General features: G+C 40.6%; 1 protein-coding gene across 12 annotated transcripts in view; it reads right to left on the bottom strand.

Moving 5' to 3' along the window:
* Window positions 1-19502, bottom strand: part of SYNE1 (spectrin repeat containing nuclear envelope protein 1) — a 556892-nt gene that overhangs the window by 221113 nt on the left and 316277 nt on the right. For all 12 annotated transcript variants that reach the window (XR_010323142.1, XM_064292282.1, XM_064292277.1 and 9 more), the window contains 8 exons: window positions 18475-18627; window positions 18018-18185; window positions 14327-14503; window positions 11234-11380; window positions 10265-10390; window positions 8875-9051; window positions 7513-7778; window positions 2209-4369 (listed from right to left, as the gene is read on the bottom strand). Coding sequence is in view for 11 of the 12 variants with exons in the window: in XM_064292282.1 (XP_064148352.1) it covers window positions 2209-4369; window positions 7513-7778; window positions 8875-9051; window positions 10265-10390; window positions 11234-11380; window positions 14327-14503; window positions 18018-18185; window positions 18475-18627 (3375 nt within the window). In the remaining variant the exon portion in view is untranslated. The remainder of the gene's footprint in view (window positions 1-2208; window positions 4370-7512; window positions 7779-8874; window positions 9052-10264; window positions 10391-11233; window positions 11381-14326; window positions 14504-18017; window positions 18186-18474; window positions 18628-19502) is intronic.

The following is a 19502-nucleotide window of genomic DNA, read 5'->3' on the forward strand; positions in this document are numbered from 1 at the left end:
AGGAAAGGATACACTAACTGGCCAGGAATGAGTGTACGATACAAGCCACTGAGTGCAAGAGGGACCCAGAGAAGTGGGAGCAAAAACTCACAGATGATAAGCACTTTAATAAAGAAAGAATGAGGAGGGCAACACAAAGAATCCATGGTGGAGATAAGAAATTCTCCAGGTACCACAACCTTCAGCTATTTGGGCCAAGACAACCCATACAACTACCAAGTACAAAATGGCAGGATGAGGGACATCTTATTAGCTTTGAAATTCTGGTTCAAAAACCACCAAGTCAACAAAAAGCAAGGTTACATGACATCTGGTTTTCAAGAATGAAAATTCCAGATAACTTCTGTTCTGACTTTTGATTCTAGGTTATATACCCTATCTCTGTTTATATCTATAGCTACAGTGAGATAGTTGGTGTTTTGCTTGTTTGCTTGCTTTTTAATAATGGTCTTGAACCAACGTGAAAAGATAGAATGATACTAAACAGACTCTTGTTGGAGTCAGAATTTTACATAATGAAGTTTATTTAAGACTTTACCCAAAATATTAAAATAAAAGGTTTGCTACTGAAATTGTTAACCTGAATTTATTTAGAAAACAAAGTGCTATGATAGCAGAGACTCACCCAGGGCTACCTCTCTCTAGACCCTATGCTGAGAGGATAAACATTCTTATTGAGCTTCTGCAAAGAGAAAAATGAGACTTAAAGGAGGTAAGTAACTTGCCTGAGATCATGTAGCTAAGATGGAAACTCGTCTGCCTTATTCCAAGGCTCAAGCTACTACATTAGCCTGAGGAAAGGCATCTTTTCCCTCTATGGCTGGTTGAAATTCCCTAGCATCACAGGGACTGAGAACAGACATGGAAAGAAAAAGGGCCTAGGGATTGAAAGGGTACAATCCTCTGTGCGCTACTCTATTTCTTCCTCCTTTTTTTAAAACTTTTCCTCTTCTTCTTCTTCTTTTTTTAAATCCCTTATTTAATTTTATTGTGGTGAAATATGGATAACAAAATCTGTCATTTTAATAATTTTTAAGTGTACAATTCAGAGGCTTAATTACATTCACAACGTTGTTCAACCATCACCACCATCTATTTGGAAAACTTTTTCCTCACAGCAATGAGAACTCCAGGCCCATAAGCACTGTCTTCTCCCTTTGAATGGGCAGAACTTGCAAGACACACCAGAGTAAGCCCCAGTTGGGAGGTCAAATTGGGAACTCCTGTACACGCTCTCGTCTCTTCTTCTTATCACCAAGGAAAGCCACTTTGAATATTCTAGTCTTGCTTCTGCTATGCTACAGGGAAGCAAGGGAAGGGGACCAGTGCTCCTGTCTCCTCCCTAAGAAAGGGGTGGAAAGACGGAACAACCAGAGGGAAACCTCACAGAAAAAGTGGCTCAGGGACATGGTCAGAGTTGCGTCATCCATCTACCTCTCCATTTGCAGACTCTTCATCTAGTGCTAATTCTAGAAATTCCAGGATTCACATTGTTTTTAGAAGGCATAGTTTCTTATAAGGATATGTTATATTCCTTAAAGGTGAAGGATAACTGAGGTGTTACTGTGTTATAGGAGTTCTTGAGTGGCATAAACTGTTATGCACTTGGCTGTTAATTGAAGGTTGGAGGTTCAAGTCTACCCAGATGTGCCTCAGAAGACCTGGCAATCTACTTCTAAAACACCAGCCATTTGAAACCTGTGGAACGCAGTTCTACTCTGACACACGTGGTTGCCAGGAGCCAGGGTCGACTTGACGGCAACTGTTTTTTCAGTTACCGTATTATAGGTGACAGGAGCCCTGGTAGTGCAGTGGTTAAGTGCTTGGCTGGTAACCAAAAGGTCAGCAGTTCAAAACCACCAGCCACTCCATGGGAGAAAAATGTGGCAGTCTGCTTCTGTAAAGATTTACAGCCTTGGAAACCCTACGGGGCAGCTCTACTCTGTCCTACAGGGTTGCTATGAATCGGAACCCACTCAATGGCAGCAGGTTTAAATAAAGTGAAGTCAACGTGGAAATCACAGGAAATCAATACCATGGGCTTAATCACTAAAAACATCCTCTGAAATCACTGGGGAAGATGATTCTATGTAGTATCAAAAAAGAAAAAATTAAGGAAGCAATTCTAACCAAAAAACACGAATGTCTTGTAGCTGCTTATAAATAAGCAGAGTGGGAAAGAGAAAAGCAAAGCCCCATTTCACCAACCTGTCTGGTGCGTAAAGCTTCCTGAACTTCCCCATCGAGCTCTGAGAGTTCAGCGAGCGTGTGTTCCAAATCACCAGAAATCAGCTCCTTTGCTTTCGTGAATTTCTCCTTCTCCTTGTGACTCAGGGCATTCATTATCCTCAAGCTGGACTGTACCTCTTCCTGTTGGATCTGGATCTTTCTGATCTCCTCCTGGATGTCCTGTAGGTTCAGGTCCAGGCACACTGGCCTACTTAGCTCTGCTTTCACCCTTCTCAGCCAGTCCAGGGAGCGGCTCATCTCCGTCTGGAAGTCTATACTCTGGATCATTCGGCTCTCGCACTCTGTAACTGTCTCACCAATGGCAGAAGTCAACCCTCTCAGCTCGTCTTGCCAGGACTGGAGCTTATGTTTGGCATTCTCATAAGCCAGGGGATCAAGTTGTGGAGAAAGATCTTCAAGGTGCACGGTGACTCGTTTTAGGAGAATTCCTGAATCCTGAAGACTTCCTGCCAGGGAATGATACATTTTGAGCTTCTCCTCTGCAGGAAGTGTCTCCTCATTCACTTTGGACTGCTCCTGTTTCACAGCCTCTAGTTGTTTCTCTAACTGTTGGCACATCTTCTCATGCTCTTGGTAAGCCGTAGTAGTGTCTTCTAATAGGCTGACCCGTTGTTCTGCTTGCCGTTTCAGCCTGTGATACAAGGTGACAAGGTTTAGCATCTCGTTTGGCTGCCAAGGCTGGCCTGTGCTCTGGAAACTCTCTTTCTTCTGGTTCAGTTCATCTACCGCTTCCCCCAGGCTCACCACCTGTCCCAGAAGAGCTCTGCAGCCATCCTGAAGAGACACGGCTTCTTCAATGACCAGGTCAGTGGGAACTTTGCTCATCTTTAAGAACTGGTCTTCAAGGTCACTCAGAGACTGGGCAGTCAACTCAATCAAAGAAGCGTATTCATTCCGAGCGAGAATTGCTTCTTGGACTTTATAGAACTTGTCTTTCGCCAAGGCCACAATAACATTAAATTGCTGGGGCAGAGAATTTAGCTTTTCACTGAGGTAGGAATGATCGACTTCGTTCAGCGACGGTAACATGGCCTGCCCAGCTCTCTGCAGATTAAGTAGAAGATTTTCATATTCTGGAGATTGTTCGAGAATGTGTTGGTATTTGGCCAGTTGTGCATGAAGCTCAGCACTCTCATTCATGAGGTTGATTTCGGGAAATGTAACAATATCTGCTTGTTTTAGCCAGTGACAAGCTTTATCGAAATCTTCCTTGAAATGCTTCCTAGAAACTAAATTTTTCTCCAGCTCTTGTAGTCGATGGCTACACTTTTGTAAAACTGTGTCATAGACGCTCTGCAAGTCCTGGAGTTTCCCTAGTACTTCATTCTTTTCCTGTTCTGTGGCTCCTTTCATTAAGTCACGGCCCTGGGCCCAAAGCCCAGTGACTTCATTTTGGTAAGTCTTGAGGCTGGCTTGTGCACTCTTACATGTTTTAACTTGTTTGCTCACATCATCTGGTAAGAGGCAGATGTGTTCACGGAACATAATTTTCCGCTCATGTTGTTGAATCTGGCTGGTCGCCTGGAACACCGCCATGAGAAACTGAGTTTTCTCAGACAAGGCCTTGTTTAAGTACTTTCGTCTCTGGCCCACAAGGTCACTGAGACAACTCACGTGCCTCTGTGCATCCGAGAGTGCCTTCTGGATCTGCTGCCGCTCATTAAGGCCGAGATCTACCATCACCCTGTCAGCGTCCTTCATGAGGGACTTCAGGAGCACCCGCTTGGCCTCCAGCTCACTGCAAATGGCGAGATGGTCCATAAGGAGCTTGCGCGCCACATCAGGAGGGGGGCTCTGCTTCAGGGCCTCAGCAAAATTGGGCCGCTGCTCTTCTGCCCACTCCATCAGCTCCTTAAATCTGGACTGCACCACGTTCAACTCCTCCAGATTGGTGACTGACACTTGGATTTTCCTTTTAACGAGGTCCTCAAGCTGAAACCAACGTTGTTCAAAGTGACCCGTCTGCTCTTTGACTAATTCTCTGTCATCTAGATTTAGGTGCTCCATCATTTTCTGCTTTTGGTCTTTCAGCTCTTCAATAGCATACTTTTTTTCCTGCAACGCCAGTGCTAACTGCTTCAAAGCCTCCAGGTGGACAGCAGTACTCTCTGCGTCGGATCTATAAATATATTGAAAAGCATAAGAGCAAATTAAAAAAAAAAAACAGTTGCTGTTGAGTTGATTCCAACTTACAGAACTCATGGTGACCCCACCCACGTGTATCAGAGTAGAACTGTGCTCCACAGGGTTTTCAATGGATTGCCAGGCCTCTCGCCCGCAGCACCTCTGGGTGGATTCGAACCACCAACCTTTTCATTAGTAGTCAAGTGCTTAATTATTTGCACTGCCTAGGGACTCCAGGAGCAAGTTAGGCTTAGTTGATATCTATGTTATACCACATTAAATTATTCTTCTCCATTTTCTTTAAAGTAGATAGTCTTTTAGTTTAGGCAGGACAATTGTGAGTAGCTCAATTCATGTTTTATTGGCAGATGCCATACTTTTATGGAATACGTTCCTATACAGATGAAACGCATCATGCCGCTTTACAAATACACGTTTCCAAGTGCATAAGATTCAAAGGGGACCTGTTTTATTTTCTTTTATTGCATTACCTTGAAGAGTGTGAAGACAAATGGATAAATGCAAATCAATATATGCCGGAAGCTTAACCAAATCAAGCTGTCTCAATGCCTCTCCCTACTCTTCTCTCTTCCAGTTCATAGTGCCCTACAATCACAACTGACAATACGTGCTATAGCTTCCTCTGGCTCTCACCAACTAAGCAGAATCTGCAGTTCACACGATCTCTGGATCGCTTGTATAAACATTAAATATCGGAAAGCACTGATTCACTGCACTCTTGAAAATGGCACTTAAATAAACTAATAAGGGATTCCTGATTTATGTGCTTCCTTACATTAAGAGGCTCCAAGAAACAACAGAGCACTAGGCAGTAGTCTCTAAGGCTAAACATTTAACTCTAGCAGCTACTAATTTGTGTACTTAGCAAATAAAAAAAAAAAATTTAGCAAATAGTCCTTGTTTATCATTAAACCAAAAAACCCGTTACCATCAAGTCGATTCCAACCCATAGTGACCATATATAGGACAGAGGAGAACTGCCCCATAGGGCTTCCAAGACACTGCTGGTGAATTTGAACTGCCAGTCTTGTGGTTAGCAGCCATAGCACTTAACCACTGGGCAACCAGGGCTCCTGTTTATCATTAGACATCTTTAAAAATGTGTGTCAAATGCAAAAAATTATTACCACTTTGGCTACAGAACACATGAGAAAGTGGAAGCATATTCTCTTTCATTTATCAAATCATCAGTTCTAAGGAGTAGGTTTGGGAATCAAGATAATGAGTTCTGTTTTGGACACATTAAGTCCGAGGTGCGTGTGGGTCAACCAGACGCAGCTGCCTAATTGTCAGCCAAAACATATTTTGGGTTTTTTTTTTTTTTTAATATTAACTGGATTCAGCCCTCCAATCCAACAAAGACTAAAAGGCAAGTAAAATGTTGAGCACCAAGAAAAAACGTTGAAAGCAAATCAGAAAATACTATGCTATTGTTCGTCACCATCCAGTTGATTCCAACTCATGGCAACCACATGGGTGCAGAGTAGAACTGCTCCATAGTGTTTTCAAAACTGTGACCTTTTGAAAGCAGACGGCTAGTCCTGTCTTCTGAAGCACCTCTGGGTGGGTTCTTCTAATACTCAACTGTTCGACTGGTAGTTGAACGACTAACGGTTTGTACCACCCAGGGACCCATACAAATACCTACATCTATATATACAAGGAGCTCTGGTGGTGCAACAATTAAGTGCTCATCTGCTAACCAAAAGGTTGGTGGTTCAAACCCACCCAGCAGTTCCACAGGAGAAAGACCTCACAGTCTGCTTCCATAAAGATCACAGCCTAGAAAACACTATGGGGCAGTCCTACTTTGTCACGTGGGGTTGTTATGAGTTGAAATCGACTCAATGGAGCCTGACAACAACAACAACAAACATGATTAAACTACATCTAGAATAATATCTGTAGTTTAATTGCTGCAAGCTAATAAATTTGGGCAGAAGCAGTGCAGATTTTGACAATTATAATGATGAAAAAGTTACCACATAATGATCTATAGGGGAAAATCCTGATTTTTCAAATAAAAGAGCTATGAGGGGTTCAAATACTACAAAATCACAAAGGACACAGATCAACAAATTTGTTGTTTTACACTAATTTCTAGAATAGCACAAGACGAGACATAACCTGACTGAATTACATAGAATGTATTACTTTATAGAGTTGATAAGAAACCTGTGGAATATATGGGCTCAGGAAGGATTCCTTTCATGAATCCATAGATAATCGTCCTATAATTGGTAATTAAAGGAAACTAGAAGAGATGGAGTCCTCGTGGCACAGTGGTTAAGAGCTCAGCTGCTAACCTAAAGGTTGGCAGTTTCAGTCCACCATCTGCATCTTCGAAATCCTATGGGGCAATTCTCCTCTGTCCTATAGGGTCACTACGAGTCGGAATCTACTCGATGGCAACAGGTTTGGTTTTGTGGTTAGACATATTCTTGGTATACTCTTTCAGGTCACAGTAATGGTCTTGGGAATATTCTTCAAGGTCACAGAGAAAGACTATTGTTTTAAAATATTTCCTTTTTATCTACTGGTAAAATTAATATTGGACTAGGAAAACCAAGAATCTGTATCCATATGACAATATTCCATTGCCATCCAGTCGATTCTGACTCATAGCAACCCTATAGGATGAGGTAGATCTGCCCCATACGGTTTCCAAAGAGCACCTGGTGGATTCGAACTACTGACCTTTTTGTTAGCAGCTGTAGCTCTTAACCACTATGCCACCAGGGTTTCCATGACAATATTAGGTTCTCTTAACAATGTTCTGGAGTATCTGGGTGGTAGAAATGGTTAATGTGCTTGGCTGAAAACCAAAAGATTGGAGGTTTGAGTCCACCCAGAGGTGCCTAGGAAGAAAGACCTGACAATCTACTTCCGAAAAACAAAAAACCACTGAAAACCCAGCAGAGCACAGTTCTACTCTGACATACACAGAGTTGCCATGAGGCGGAGTCGACTCAATGGTGACTGGTTGGCAAGGTTCTATCAGTATCAATAACGGCAGATGATACATGTTAAAAACATAAGTTAGACATTTAAAAATTTTACAGAAATAGGAAATTTCTGGCTTAGTATTTTTGTGACCCACCGGAAAATTTCTGTTACCTGGCCAAGTTATCCCAGTCTGTAGTAAATTTCTCTAAGAATACTTCAATGACCTTCATAGAGTCATGGTAATCTCTTGTTCTCTGAAGATCCTCTTCTCTTTGTGAGCACAGATTGTTAGACTGAAGGCACAGATCTGACCACTGGTCATTTAAATGACTTATTTCCTTGTGTTCAGGAGACTCCTGCTTCTTTGTTAACTTATTCACCTTTTCTGTGATAGCAGCCACTGATGCCTGTTTGGACTGTACTTTCTTAACAAAATCCTAAAAGATAACAACAACAACAACAAAAATAAGTAAGGTGTAAAAAAAAACACCAGACCCACTGCCGTTAAGTCAATTCTGACTCATAGCGACCCTCTAGGACAGCGTAAAACTGCCCCATGCGGTTTCCAAGAAACTGCTAATCTTTTGGTTAGCAGCTGTAGCTCTTAACTTCTATGCCACTAGGGTTTCCAAATACGGTGTAAGGAACCCCCAAATAAGCGAGACATACCTACCGTAACTCTAAACATTTTAAGTACTTGGATATAATAAAACTGAAGAATGTATAACAGTTTTGAGGGACAAAGAGAAAATCTAAAAGTCACCATACCTCTTTATGAAAACAAATTTCCAATTCTTATAAAAGGATCAAAGGTGATCTACGGTATTTTCTTTTACTGAGTTACTTTGGAAAGTATGAAGAAAAACTGATAAATGTAAGACAATATCATAGTTTCTAAAGAAAAAAGTTAGTATCTTACCTTGAAGTATAGCCTTCATTTTCTGAAAATTTTTAGTCTCATGACTTTGAGAAAAAATAATCTGTCATCTCTATTCTTTTTTCTGCATCTTTAAGCAATATTCCAGTAGAAAATATATATGACTCATTATCATAGAGAGCCAATAAATCCCAACGCTTGTTAAAAGTCTAGTCTGACTTTGAATCGAGTTAATATACTTATGATAATTGGCCATTATATTTTCATCATACGCTTACAATCCTACAGCTTTAGCAATGTTGTGATGGATATATAAGACATAATGAGGCTTCATGCTTGTGCAGTGGCAGAAACTTCTGCCTTTGTTGGCTAAGCCACAGCTGCTTTGTCCAGGAAGACACACTACAGAATGAATGTCCTTGGAATGCGAGTTGCCAACTGGAGTTCCAAGAAAACATTGGAGTGTTTATTCTCAGACGTATCCTTCCCTGGTGCCAAATGAAGGTTGTTCTGATTCCATCTTATTCCTTAAATAGCTATACTGATGCCTCAGGATTGGCTGACACCAGGCATATTGGAAGTGAATATATGAAAATACATCATCTTTTCTACCATCTTTGCCTCTGTTATCTCTCCTGGGACAAGTTAACGCCTACCTTTACTTGGGAAACCATGTTCTGTGCAATATTTAGCTCCAGTTCTGAATGCCTCCTCTTCATATTCTGCAGCTGCTGATCGGTATCCTGAAGATAAATCCAAAACTCAGCTTCCATGTGCTTGATCTCCTCCCAGCCCTGAGTTAGGGTCTGGGCCTGGGCTAGCCTCTGTTCAATCTTTAGAGAAAACAGGGGGAAAAGTTAGAAATGATAGGTGGAAGCATTTATGTTCAATGAAGTAGTGATGCAAATCTTTAACCTGTCCATGTACCCAGACATACATACATATGTCACTGCTATTCCTACACATATGCCTCACGCACATGCGCGCGTGCGCGCACACACACACACAGAGCAGTAACTCCACAAAGAACTTACTTACTTCAGGAACAACAGATTTCCTTTTAGATTTAGTCAATCTAAAGCCTTAAAATGTCTAAGACTTATGGCATATGGTTTTAATTAGTACTGTGAAGCTCTCAGAAATGTTAACAACTTATTAGATCAAAACCCTAATAACTGTTCACACTGAGCGCTATAATAGACACATCTGTTGCACTGACACATGAACTTGGTGTTGGGGTTAACTAGAAAAAGACTTATGTTGTCCTCTACTGGACATTTGTTGATCGTTTTCATCAAACACTGAGTTATTAACGTTTGGGGTATATATTTAGAATCTTTCACTGGGTTTTGTAACCGTATGCTTTATTTCAATATATCATTTCTGTAAAACAATATGAAAGATATCTTTCACAAGGATTTAAATACAGGTTGTGTTTTGATAATAATTACATAAGAAAAAAAACCTATGTGATTCTAAGACTTTTTTTCTTCTTTAGATCATTCAATTATTCTGTGATTATGTAATAAATGAAATACCAAAAACAAGTCATGTTTCTCTTTTAAACTCAAATGTGTTACACTGAAGAGTTTACAGCTGCAGTGGGGAACGCACAGACCCCGTACTGCCAGTCTGGCTGCTCTGGACAGGGTGCTGCAAACTCATCACAACCCTTTGTCTTCCAACTCCGGATACAGCTTCAGAATCCTTCTTAACAACCTGCACTCTATAGTCACTACCAATGAATTAGAAGGGTCTGATGGATGGCATGCTCTTTGCCATCCCTGATATAAAGGTGTATATAAGGGATAGCAGTTGAATGCTACTAAATTTTTTTTTAATTATAATTCATGGAATCAGTATCAAAGTATGCTTACTTTTCCTGATTTAGTTGAAGTTCAAATACCTTTTCATTACCATCGCTGTAGGAGCATTATGGCAAGAGTAATCCAAGGAGATATTTCCTTTCAACCTCACACATAACTTTCATTCAAAACAATGTAACCAAACAGAAATATTCAGTGTGATTTAACAGTGCCTTTTTACCATTTGCTCTGTTTGTTGAATGTCCTTTGCTGTGGTCTTTACCGAGGGGTTGGACAAGTCACACATGGAGCAAAGAAGATCTAAGTAGGTGCGTGCCTGCTCTTGCAAAGCTCTGAAGTGTTTGACCTGAAAATAGGCAATCGCTGGGATGAAAGACATGCAGGCTGTATTTGGGTAGCAAATATTTACAATACTTGTAATACTTTGTTGACACTTCAAAAATAATCTTGCTATGCTCAGTACATTAACCAGGAAATTTTTCTCAGGAAAAAATTCAGAGCCCATGGACAGGGATCCATTTGTCCACCCTCTGCTTCTCACAGTAACTAAAGTAGCCTGCATAGCCTGGAAAAGGGGAAAACCCAGGAAACTTCTACCATTTTTTCAGACTATCTGCTCAAATTCTAGCTTATTTTGCATTGCGCAGAAGGAATTGCTTGCCTTCTCTGGCCTGCTTCTCATAACGTATTTTGTGTATCTTGAAGACAAATAAAGGAAAAAGTCAGAGTCAATCTGCAGGCTTCATAGCAGTGAGGTAAAAACACAGATGCCTGAGCTGCCTTTTCTCTACAGAAAGTCCACGTATCACTCGTCTCCTTCCATATGCTCAACAAAGGCTTCCCCTGGTGGGTTATTAATGTATAGGTCAGGGAAATGTGTTTCTGTGAAAATGTTCAGTCTATGCGGGCTCTGCTTTAGGTACCAGATATAAAACAATACACAAAACAAGACCTTTGCTCCCATGCAGCTTAAGGTCTTATGAGAGAGGCAGATAGTATATAAATACACAAACAAATATGTCATAGGATGTCTGGTAGTAATAAATGCCAGGAAAGTAAAAGTAAAGGTAGATAAGGGGATAGGCTGCGATGACGAAGCTGGTACTTCAGGAATAATGCATCTCCATTATTGCATGTTCACTGTCTGCGTGAAGCCCAAGTGCAACATAAACTTTCAGGAGTCTCTTACCTGCTTAACAGCTTCTGCCCGGCTAAGAGGTGGATGAGGGCTTGGCTTTAAATCAGGTTGGACTGTAGAAAGCCAGGCCTGGCACTGTTGCAGCGTATCTTGTCGGCTGACGTGCTTCTTAAGCTCATGTTCCAGACTCTGGTACACCTAAGACAAAGCAATCATGTTGAGGTTGCCAGAGCTGTTTAAGATCTCTATACAGAGCCTTGGAATTAAATGAATACTTCAATATGTTTATTTAAATTGCCTCCCGCCGCCCCACCACCCCAACACTCCAACACTATACAAGACATTTACACAGGTTCCAAAATGTTGCAACATGCAATGGCCAGAAGTGCCTGGCAATCTGCTTATGAAAAGTCACAGCCTTGGAAGCCTTCAAACTTCTCAACCCACGCCTCATGGTTTATAACCCACACTTCACAGTTTATAATCCACACATCAAAATTTAATAGCCTGATGATGGGAAGAGAATGTGGGTGGAGTTAATATAATTGCAAAAATCTGTTAGAAATTTAGAAACATATAATCATCAAAGTAAATCATTAAACATAAGTCAGTTTTGTCCCTATGGTGCTTTTGTTGAACTTTTTGTTTAAGTTAGGAAGTAAAAATAAAACACCATCTCAGGAAAAGTTAACCCATATTTCTCTAACTGTAATGCTTCTGCTTCAGAGATGGGGCCAAATTGGAACTAAATTATAACATAGGCAAGAGAGTGTTTGATGTCCTCATTTCATTTTAGAAGCAATATTGCAGAACAATCATCTAAAATAATCCAGAAATGTCTGAAGTGACTATTCTATTAATTACTCCTCAACCAGCTTACAAACTTCCATTTTATACACAAAGACATCATGAGAAAATATTAAGCATTTCCTTGGATTCAAGATGAGATACACCTATGATGTTTCCTGAACGAACTACTCCACCAAAAAAGAGAAAGAAGGAAGGAAGGAAGGTAGGGAGAGAGAGGGGGAAGAAGGGAGGGAGGGATGGGGGAAAAGGATGGAAGGAAAGAAGGAAGGAAGGGTAGAAGGAAAGAAAAAGAAAATAAGCTTTGTTTGGAATTTCTTCCATTATTGAGACAATAGAAACAATAATGGAATTCTGCTTTTCCCTTTTGTGTGTTAAATTCATCATTTTCATCTGACATTGGGCCTATCCCTTATTTAGTCTTATTCCAAGAAGAACTAAAAAAGGGGGAGGAGGCTTGTTCTCGCTTATCATTTTTGCAAGTTTTAATTGTGGAGTTCTGATTATGTTCATAGAATTTTATCTACTTTTTAAAAATTTTATTTTTAAATTATGTGCTTGTTTCTCCAACATCTACTCATGTTTTTAAAAATGTAAGCAGTATCCCTAATGCACAGAAAACGCCTACTCCAGGGTGAGTCATCAATCAACCTAAGCGTGTGAAGTGAGCTCACCAGGAAGCTCCATGTCCAGCCATGTGGTTGTCTCTTCTCTCTCCTCTCCTCCTTGTCATCATTTGCAATTATTTGCTAGGGTTTTTTTTAGCCCTCCTTTGTCTTAACTTTTTGAATGTAAATGTTCTAAGTCTCGAAATTCAACTAATGTCACTTAGTTTTTTTAATTTAATTATCATGATGAACACAGATCATTCTCCCCATGTTTCTTGTATATCAGCATCAGTTCTCACTGGCTAGCCCAGCACAGTAACAGAAATACACAGAGGATCTCCTTCTGAAGGCTTTTAAATACTTTCTGCAGTGTCATTTAAAAATTCTAGAATAATAAAATAGCAATTCACTTATTTCACTAAGTTTTTTTTTGTTAAAAAGGCAACTCTTATTCATCTTGGTCTTATTTCTGTAACATCAATGACTCCATTTTAGTGGAAGTATACCTATTAAAGTAGATCTCAAAATTGGTACTTATTCCTTCTTACAGATTGAATTGTGTCCCCCAGAAATATGTGTTGTAAATTCTAACTCCTATACCTGTGGTCAGAAACCCTGGTGGCATTATTAAGAGCTACAGCTGCTAACCAAAAAGTCAGCAGTTCAAATTCACCAGGCTCTCCTTGGAAACCCTATGGGGCAGTTCTACTCTGTCTTATAGGGTCTCTATGAGTCGGAATTGACTTGATGGCAATGAGTTTGGGTTTTTTTTTTTGTATACCTGTTGTCATAGTTCCATTTGGGAATGGGTTTTCATTGCTATGTTAATGAGAAGTATTAGTGCAGGGTATGTCTTGAGTCGGTCTCTTTTGAAACCTAAAAGAGCAGGTTAAGGAAGCAGACATGGAGAAAGATAGATGCCATGCCACATGAAGATCACCAAGGAGCCAACGAACAGAAGCTGAAGAGACAAAGACCTCCTCACAGAGCCAACAGAGGGAGAAAGACTTCCCCTAGGGCTAGCCCAGTGCCGTCGAGTCGATTCCGGCTCATAGCGACCCTACAGGACAGAGTAGAACTGCCCCATAGAGTTTCCAAGGAGCGCCTGGCAGATTTGAACTGCTGACCCTTTGGTTAGCAACCATAGCACTTAACCACTACACCACTAGGGTTTCCTCCCCTAGAGCTAGCACCCTGAATTCAGACTTCTGTGAGAAAATACATTTCTGTTTGTGGTATTTCTGTCATGGCGGCACTAGATAACTAAGACACTCTTTTTCTCAATTTTATGAATACATAAAAATACTGAATTACAGTAAATAAAGCCTAGGCTGCACAGAGTTAAAAAGAACAATTTTGTGAACATTACAGAATAAACAATTATTTTGGTGTTATGAAATAAATGACAAATTAGAAAGAAGTACTGCTGGTGTGCAAATAAAAACAGAACAACCTATCAGCGTAATTAATTTTCACCATCAATTCATGGGATAAAGGGGTTGAGTAAAATTGAACGTTGGAAATTCACTGCTCAAACACATCCATGAAATATAGGATCCATTAGTTCTGTGCTCATGTCGACACTATAAAAGCTATCCTCCTATTTTCTGTCAGGACGCACGCCAACACTTTCCAAAGAATGAAGCATTGATACTCTTTTTAAAAACCAGATTCCACAGCCCTTCTCCATAATTAATCATCCTCATACGAAGTTACGAGATACACTCACCCTCTGAGCTGTACTGCAGATTGCTGAGTAACTATCCTTTGTCCCCTGCAGATGAGCGAGCACGTTTTGTTTAAGTTTAGCTTGAAGGTGGTCTGCACACTGGCTGATCAGATTGTCGCCTTTAATTTTAAGGTTGTTCAAACGGTCTTCGAAGCCAGCAATTTCTTCCATCATTGCCTAAGAAAATGAAACACAGACAGAGTTCTAAGGAGTCCACTTTTTATTTTAAAATAGCCTATTCCTCAAACAGAAAGTTTAAGGTTAATAATTTCACTGTTTAATAATTCACAGTTTTTCTACGAGTTTTGCAATTTGTCTTGGTTACATATTAGGTAATGAAAAAAAACAAAGAAGCACAGATATGTTTTCAGGGCATGTTCGGTAATTTAATAGAGTTAACGAGTTTAAGGGATTAAGTGACTCAGGGAAGGATGAAGTCACCTTTAAGACTAGGCTGCATTCAGGCCTGTTTTGGCTACAGAGATATCTTCTCCATGATATTATTACCAGGAAACGCATGGCTGTATATTTTTCAGGTCTTTAAATCATAATTCTCATATAATTTATGCTCAAAACAACAATTATAATTTAATTTACCTAACATTTAATAATTTAACATATAATTATTAATTTATATAATATTTAATTATCAATATCTAATGTACACTCTGGAGTCCCTGAGTGGTGCAAATGGTTAGGCTCTCAACTACCAGCTGAAAGGTTGGCAGTTTGAACTCACCTAGAGGCACCTCAGAAGACAGGCTTGGCAATTTGCTTCGGAAAGGTCACAGCCTTGAAAACCCTATGAAGCAGCTCTACTCTGCACGCATGGAGTTGCCATGAGTCAAAACGACTGGACAGCAACTAACTACAACAATAGTGTGTATCTCCACCACCTGTCAGTTTATCATACTGTGGTAGCTTGCATGTTGCTATGGTGCTGGTAGCCATAACACTAGTATTTCAAATACCAGCAGAGTCACCCACGGTGAACAGTTTTAGTGGGGCTTCCAGACTAAGACAGTCTAAGAAGAAAGGCCTGGTGATTTACTTCCAAAAATTAGTCAATGGAAACCCTGTGCATTACAACAGAACACTGTCCAATTAGCTTGCTTTGGACACGTTATCAGGAGGGATCAGTCGCTAGGGGAAGGCATCATGGTGAGTGAAGTACAGGGCCAGCAAGAGCATGGGACACCGTGGGTGAGATGGAATGGCACAATAGTAGCTGAAATGATGGTCTTCAACATTCTGGCAATTGTGAGGATGGCACAGGGTCAGGGGACATTTTGTTCTGTTGTACATAGGCTGTCATGAGCCAGAGTCAACTGAAAGACAGGTAACAACAACAACACAGTTATCAATATCTAATTCACCTCTACTAATACTCATATTGATAAAAATATAATTTACCACTTATTAAGCATCTGCTATATTTCAAGAACTATTTAAAAGCCCTGATTAATGTCCATATCGCCATTGTTTGACAGATGAGGAGACTGAAGCACAGAGAGGTAATTTAACACACTCGAGATCACACAACTAGTAAATGGCAGAGCCACCAGGGCTTAGACTCAGCTCTGCCTGAATTCAGCTCATACCACTATACCACATACATTCTTTAATGAGCATTCATATAGATCTCTCAGAAAGGAGATACGAACTTTTCAAATTAGGTTTTAATTTCTTTATTACTATATGATGCTAATGGCAAGTGACACTTTCCAACACAGGGCTTCCTGGATGGCTACCTCAATACATCTAAGGGAAACACAGGTGGCCCCTCAGCAGCTAGAGCCTCACCACTTTTTACAATAGTGTCAGGTTAGCGGTTGTTACAGACACCATATTACAGGCACCATTTCGTCTTTGAGTTGGAATAGAACCACTATATCATGAATTTATTAATGGAATAGACTATCTACTGGGTTGGCGTTACCTCAATGTCTACTAGAACGTATCACGTGGTTGATTTTCTATTCACATTTTCTGAATAAAATTTCCTACAGATAGGAATACTGAAGCCCAGAGAGGTTCAGTGGCTTTCCTAAGGCACACTACCAGATATTCACCAAGTCATGGCTAAAATGCAGTTTCCCACGGTGATCACCAATAATTGCTCCATAAAATTGTAACCATATGATATCAGTCACCTGGTATATGTAACTTCTAAAAATACATGTTAATAAAGATAAGAAAACCTTGAATCAGTTTCATACTTTGTGGTTTGCAAAACTCTTCACAGACATTATCCAACAGTTTTGTGATGGGGCTGGTATTATTATCACCCTTTAAGAGGAGTTTGAAAGGAGACTCAGAGAGACTGAGTTCCCTCAGATGGGAAGGGGAAGAGTCTAGCCTCCATTCCAGACTTTCTGATTACTAGTCTGTATCCTATCTTTGGCTGCACTTTTCTAAAAGAGAAATATCTCTTTCTTTCATAAATTGCTCCATAAAGACTAAATGCTGAGATAAAAGTATTAGCTGGGAAAAATGTTATAATGTGTTGAGAAGTTGAATGCCAGGATTCAACTACTCTGGTTCTCGGCTGGCCAATATTCTTTTTTTTTAACTTTAGGTGGTTTACAGAACAACCTAGTTTCTCATTAAAGAGTACACACATTGTTGTGTGATGTTGGTTAACAACCCCATGACACGTCAACACTCTCACTTCTCAACCCTGGGTTCCCTGTTACCAGCTGTCCTGTTTCCTTCTACCTTCCAGTCCCTGCCCCAGGGCTGGGGTGCCCCTCTAGTCTTGTTTGGTTCTGTGAGACTGTTCAATCTTTGGCTGAAAGGTAAACCTCAGGAGTGGCCTCATTACTGAGCTGAAAGGGTATCCAGGGGCCATACTCTCAGGGTTTCTCCAGTCTCTTTCAGGCCAGCAAGTCTGGTCTTTCTGAGTTAGAATTTTGTTCTACATTTTTTCTCCAGCTCTTCTAGAACCCTCTATCGTGATCCCTGTCAGAGCAGTCGGTGGTAGCCGGGCACCATCTAGAAAGTAGAATGTAGAACACATTCTTTATAAACTCTGTTATGCCAACTGAGCTAGACGTTCCCTGAGACCATGGTCCCCGCAGCCCTCAGCCCAGCAATTTGGTCCCTCAGGGAGTTTGGATGTGTCTGTGGAGCTACCATGACAATTTGCCAATATTCATGAGATTCGGAACTGATTCTGTAAGTACAATCACTGTAACCCACACGTGTGTGTATGTACACACACGAACACACACAAAAGCACGACTGTTAAAGCTGTCCTGTTCAGCCACTGCCCGTCTGTCAGTTTGTCATTTGGGGTGGCTTGTGTGTTGCTATGATCCTGGAAGTTATGCCACCACTATTTCAAATACCAGCAGGGTGACCCATGGTGGACAGGTTTCAGTAGAGTTTCCAGACTAAAACAGACTAGTAAGAAGGGCCGGTGGTCTACTTGTGGAAACGAGCCAATGAAAACCCTACGAATCACAACAGAACGCTGTCTGATATAGTGCTGGAAGATGAACCCCCCCAAGGTAGAAGTCATTCAAAATACACAGTGGCCACAACAACGGACTCGAGCACACCAATGACTGTGAAGATGATGAAGGACCAGATAACATTTCGCTCTGTTGTACACGGGGTCACCATGAGCCAGAGCCAACTTGACGGTAACTAACAGCAACAAAGTCAGCTGTTTAGAGATGAGTGGTACCTTGTGATGGGCCAGCTGCTGGGTGATTGTCTCCAGGCTGCTGGTCTCCATGAGGTCAGGTGCCACCAGTCGGCCTGACATCTGTAAGAGCCACTTTTCCACTTCCTGGAGCTCACTGTTGTAATCTTCGTGGTCTTTGACTTTCACCTCCAGGCTGAAGACATGCTCCTGTAATACCAGTGCCTGTTAGAGGTGACTTTCAAGACAAAAACCGACTCAAAACTTTTATATTTCAAAAAACCCAGTGTAACTCACAGGGGAGGTGGAGTTACTTACATCAGAAAATTACAAGGAAGAGAAAAAATCATAGAGTCATTTTCTGCCATTGAAAATGGCAATCTGAATAAAAGGGAGAAATACAACCCATAGAAGCCCTTGAAATGATACGACAGAGAAAGGAGTCAGGGCCCCTTTTTGGTAATAACACCTTTGCCCCAAATTTCTGACCTCCCCTTACCTTTCCTGCACTGCAGAGGTCCTGGTAATCAGCTTGAAGTTTCTCTATTTTGTCTTTTAAAGTAGCATCCTGCACCAGTTCCAGAAGAGCTTCTCCTTTCTCTCTCACCGATTTTATTGATGGCTCATGGGACAGCACCATTTGTTGAAGTGACTTGAATTCCAAAGAAAAATAAAAAAAGCCTGTTCATCTGTGTGCCCAAGATGAATACATACACACGTATGTAGTGTGTCTAAGAGATGATCTACCGCACATAAAGGTCTGATAGATATCTTATAAATCAATAAACTAAAAATATTAAAGAATGATTGGTTGGAATTTACAAAGTTTTAAAACACTGTAACATGCCAATTGGCCCCTTCACATGTGGAGAGAGAAGTATAGAAGATAATCACATTTGGCTAATTTAACATCCACCACCAATCTGTCAGTTTGTCATGCTGTAGTGACTTACAAATTTTTTTTTTTTTTTTTTATGATGCTGGAAGCTCGGCCACTGGCATTTCAAATACTACCTGTCCATGGTGAACAGGTTTCAGCAGAGTTTCCAGACTAAGACAGACTAGGAAGAAAGGCCTGGCAATTTACTTTGAAAATTTGTCAATGACAACCTTATGGATTACAACAGATTATTGTAAAATACAGTGTTGGAAGATAAGCCCAAACATACCAAAGATCATGAAGATGGTGCAGAACTGGGCAACATTTTAACCTGTTATATATAGATCGCCATAAGTCAAAGCGGACTCTGCATCCACTATCAACAATAACAAACTTAACGTTCTCATATTTCTGGCTACCACCTCATTTCTATCAGCAGAGGGAAAGAATTTCAACATACATTGATGGGAGAGAGGCCCCTATCTTTTGATTTTGAGTTCATGCAGTTAATTACAGCTTGAGCTGGAGATGAAATCAGGAGCAAAATTCTAGCTGCAACCTTGCTGTGACAGGCTAAAAGCCCTATTTAAATATCAAGAACTCAGTTGGAAAAAAAGAAAAGGTTGTGGCTTGTATCTGGCCCCTTC

Source organism: Loxodonta africana, chromosome 1 (assembly GCF_030014295.1).
Source record: "Loxodonta africana isolate mLoxAfr1 chromosome 1, mLoxAfr1.hap2, whole genome shotgun sequence".
NCBI classification, from domain to species: domain Eukaryota; kingdom Metazoa; phylum Chordata; class Mammalia; order Proboscidea; family Elephantidae; genus Loxodonta; species Loxodonta africana.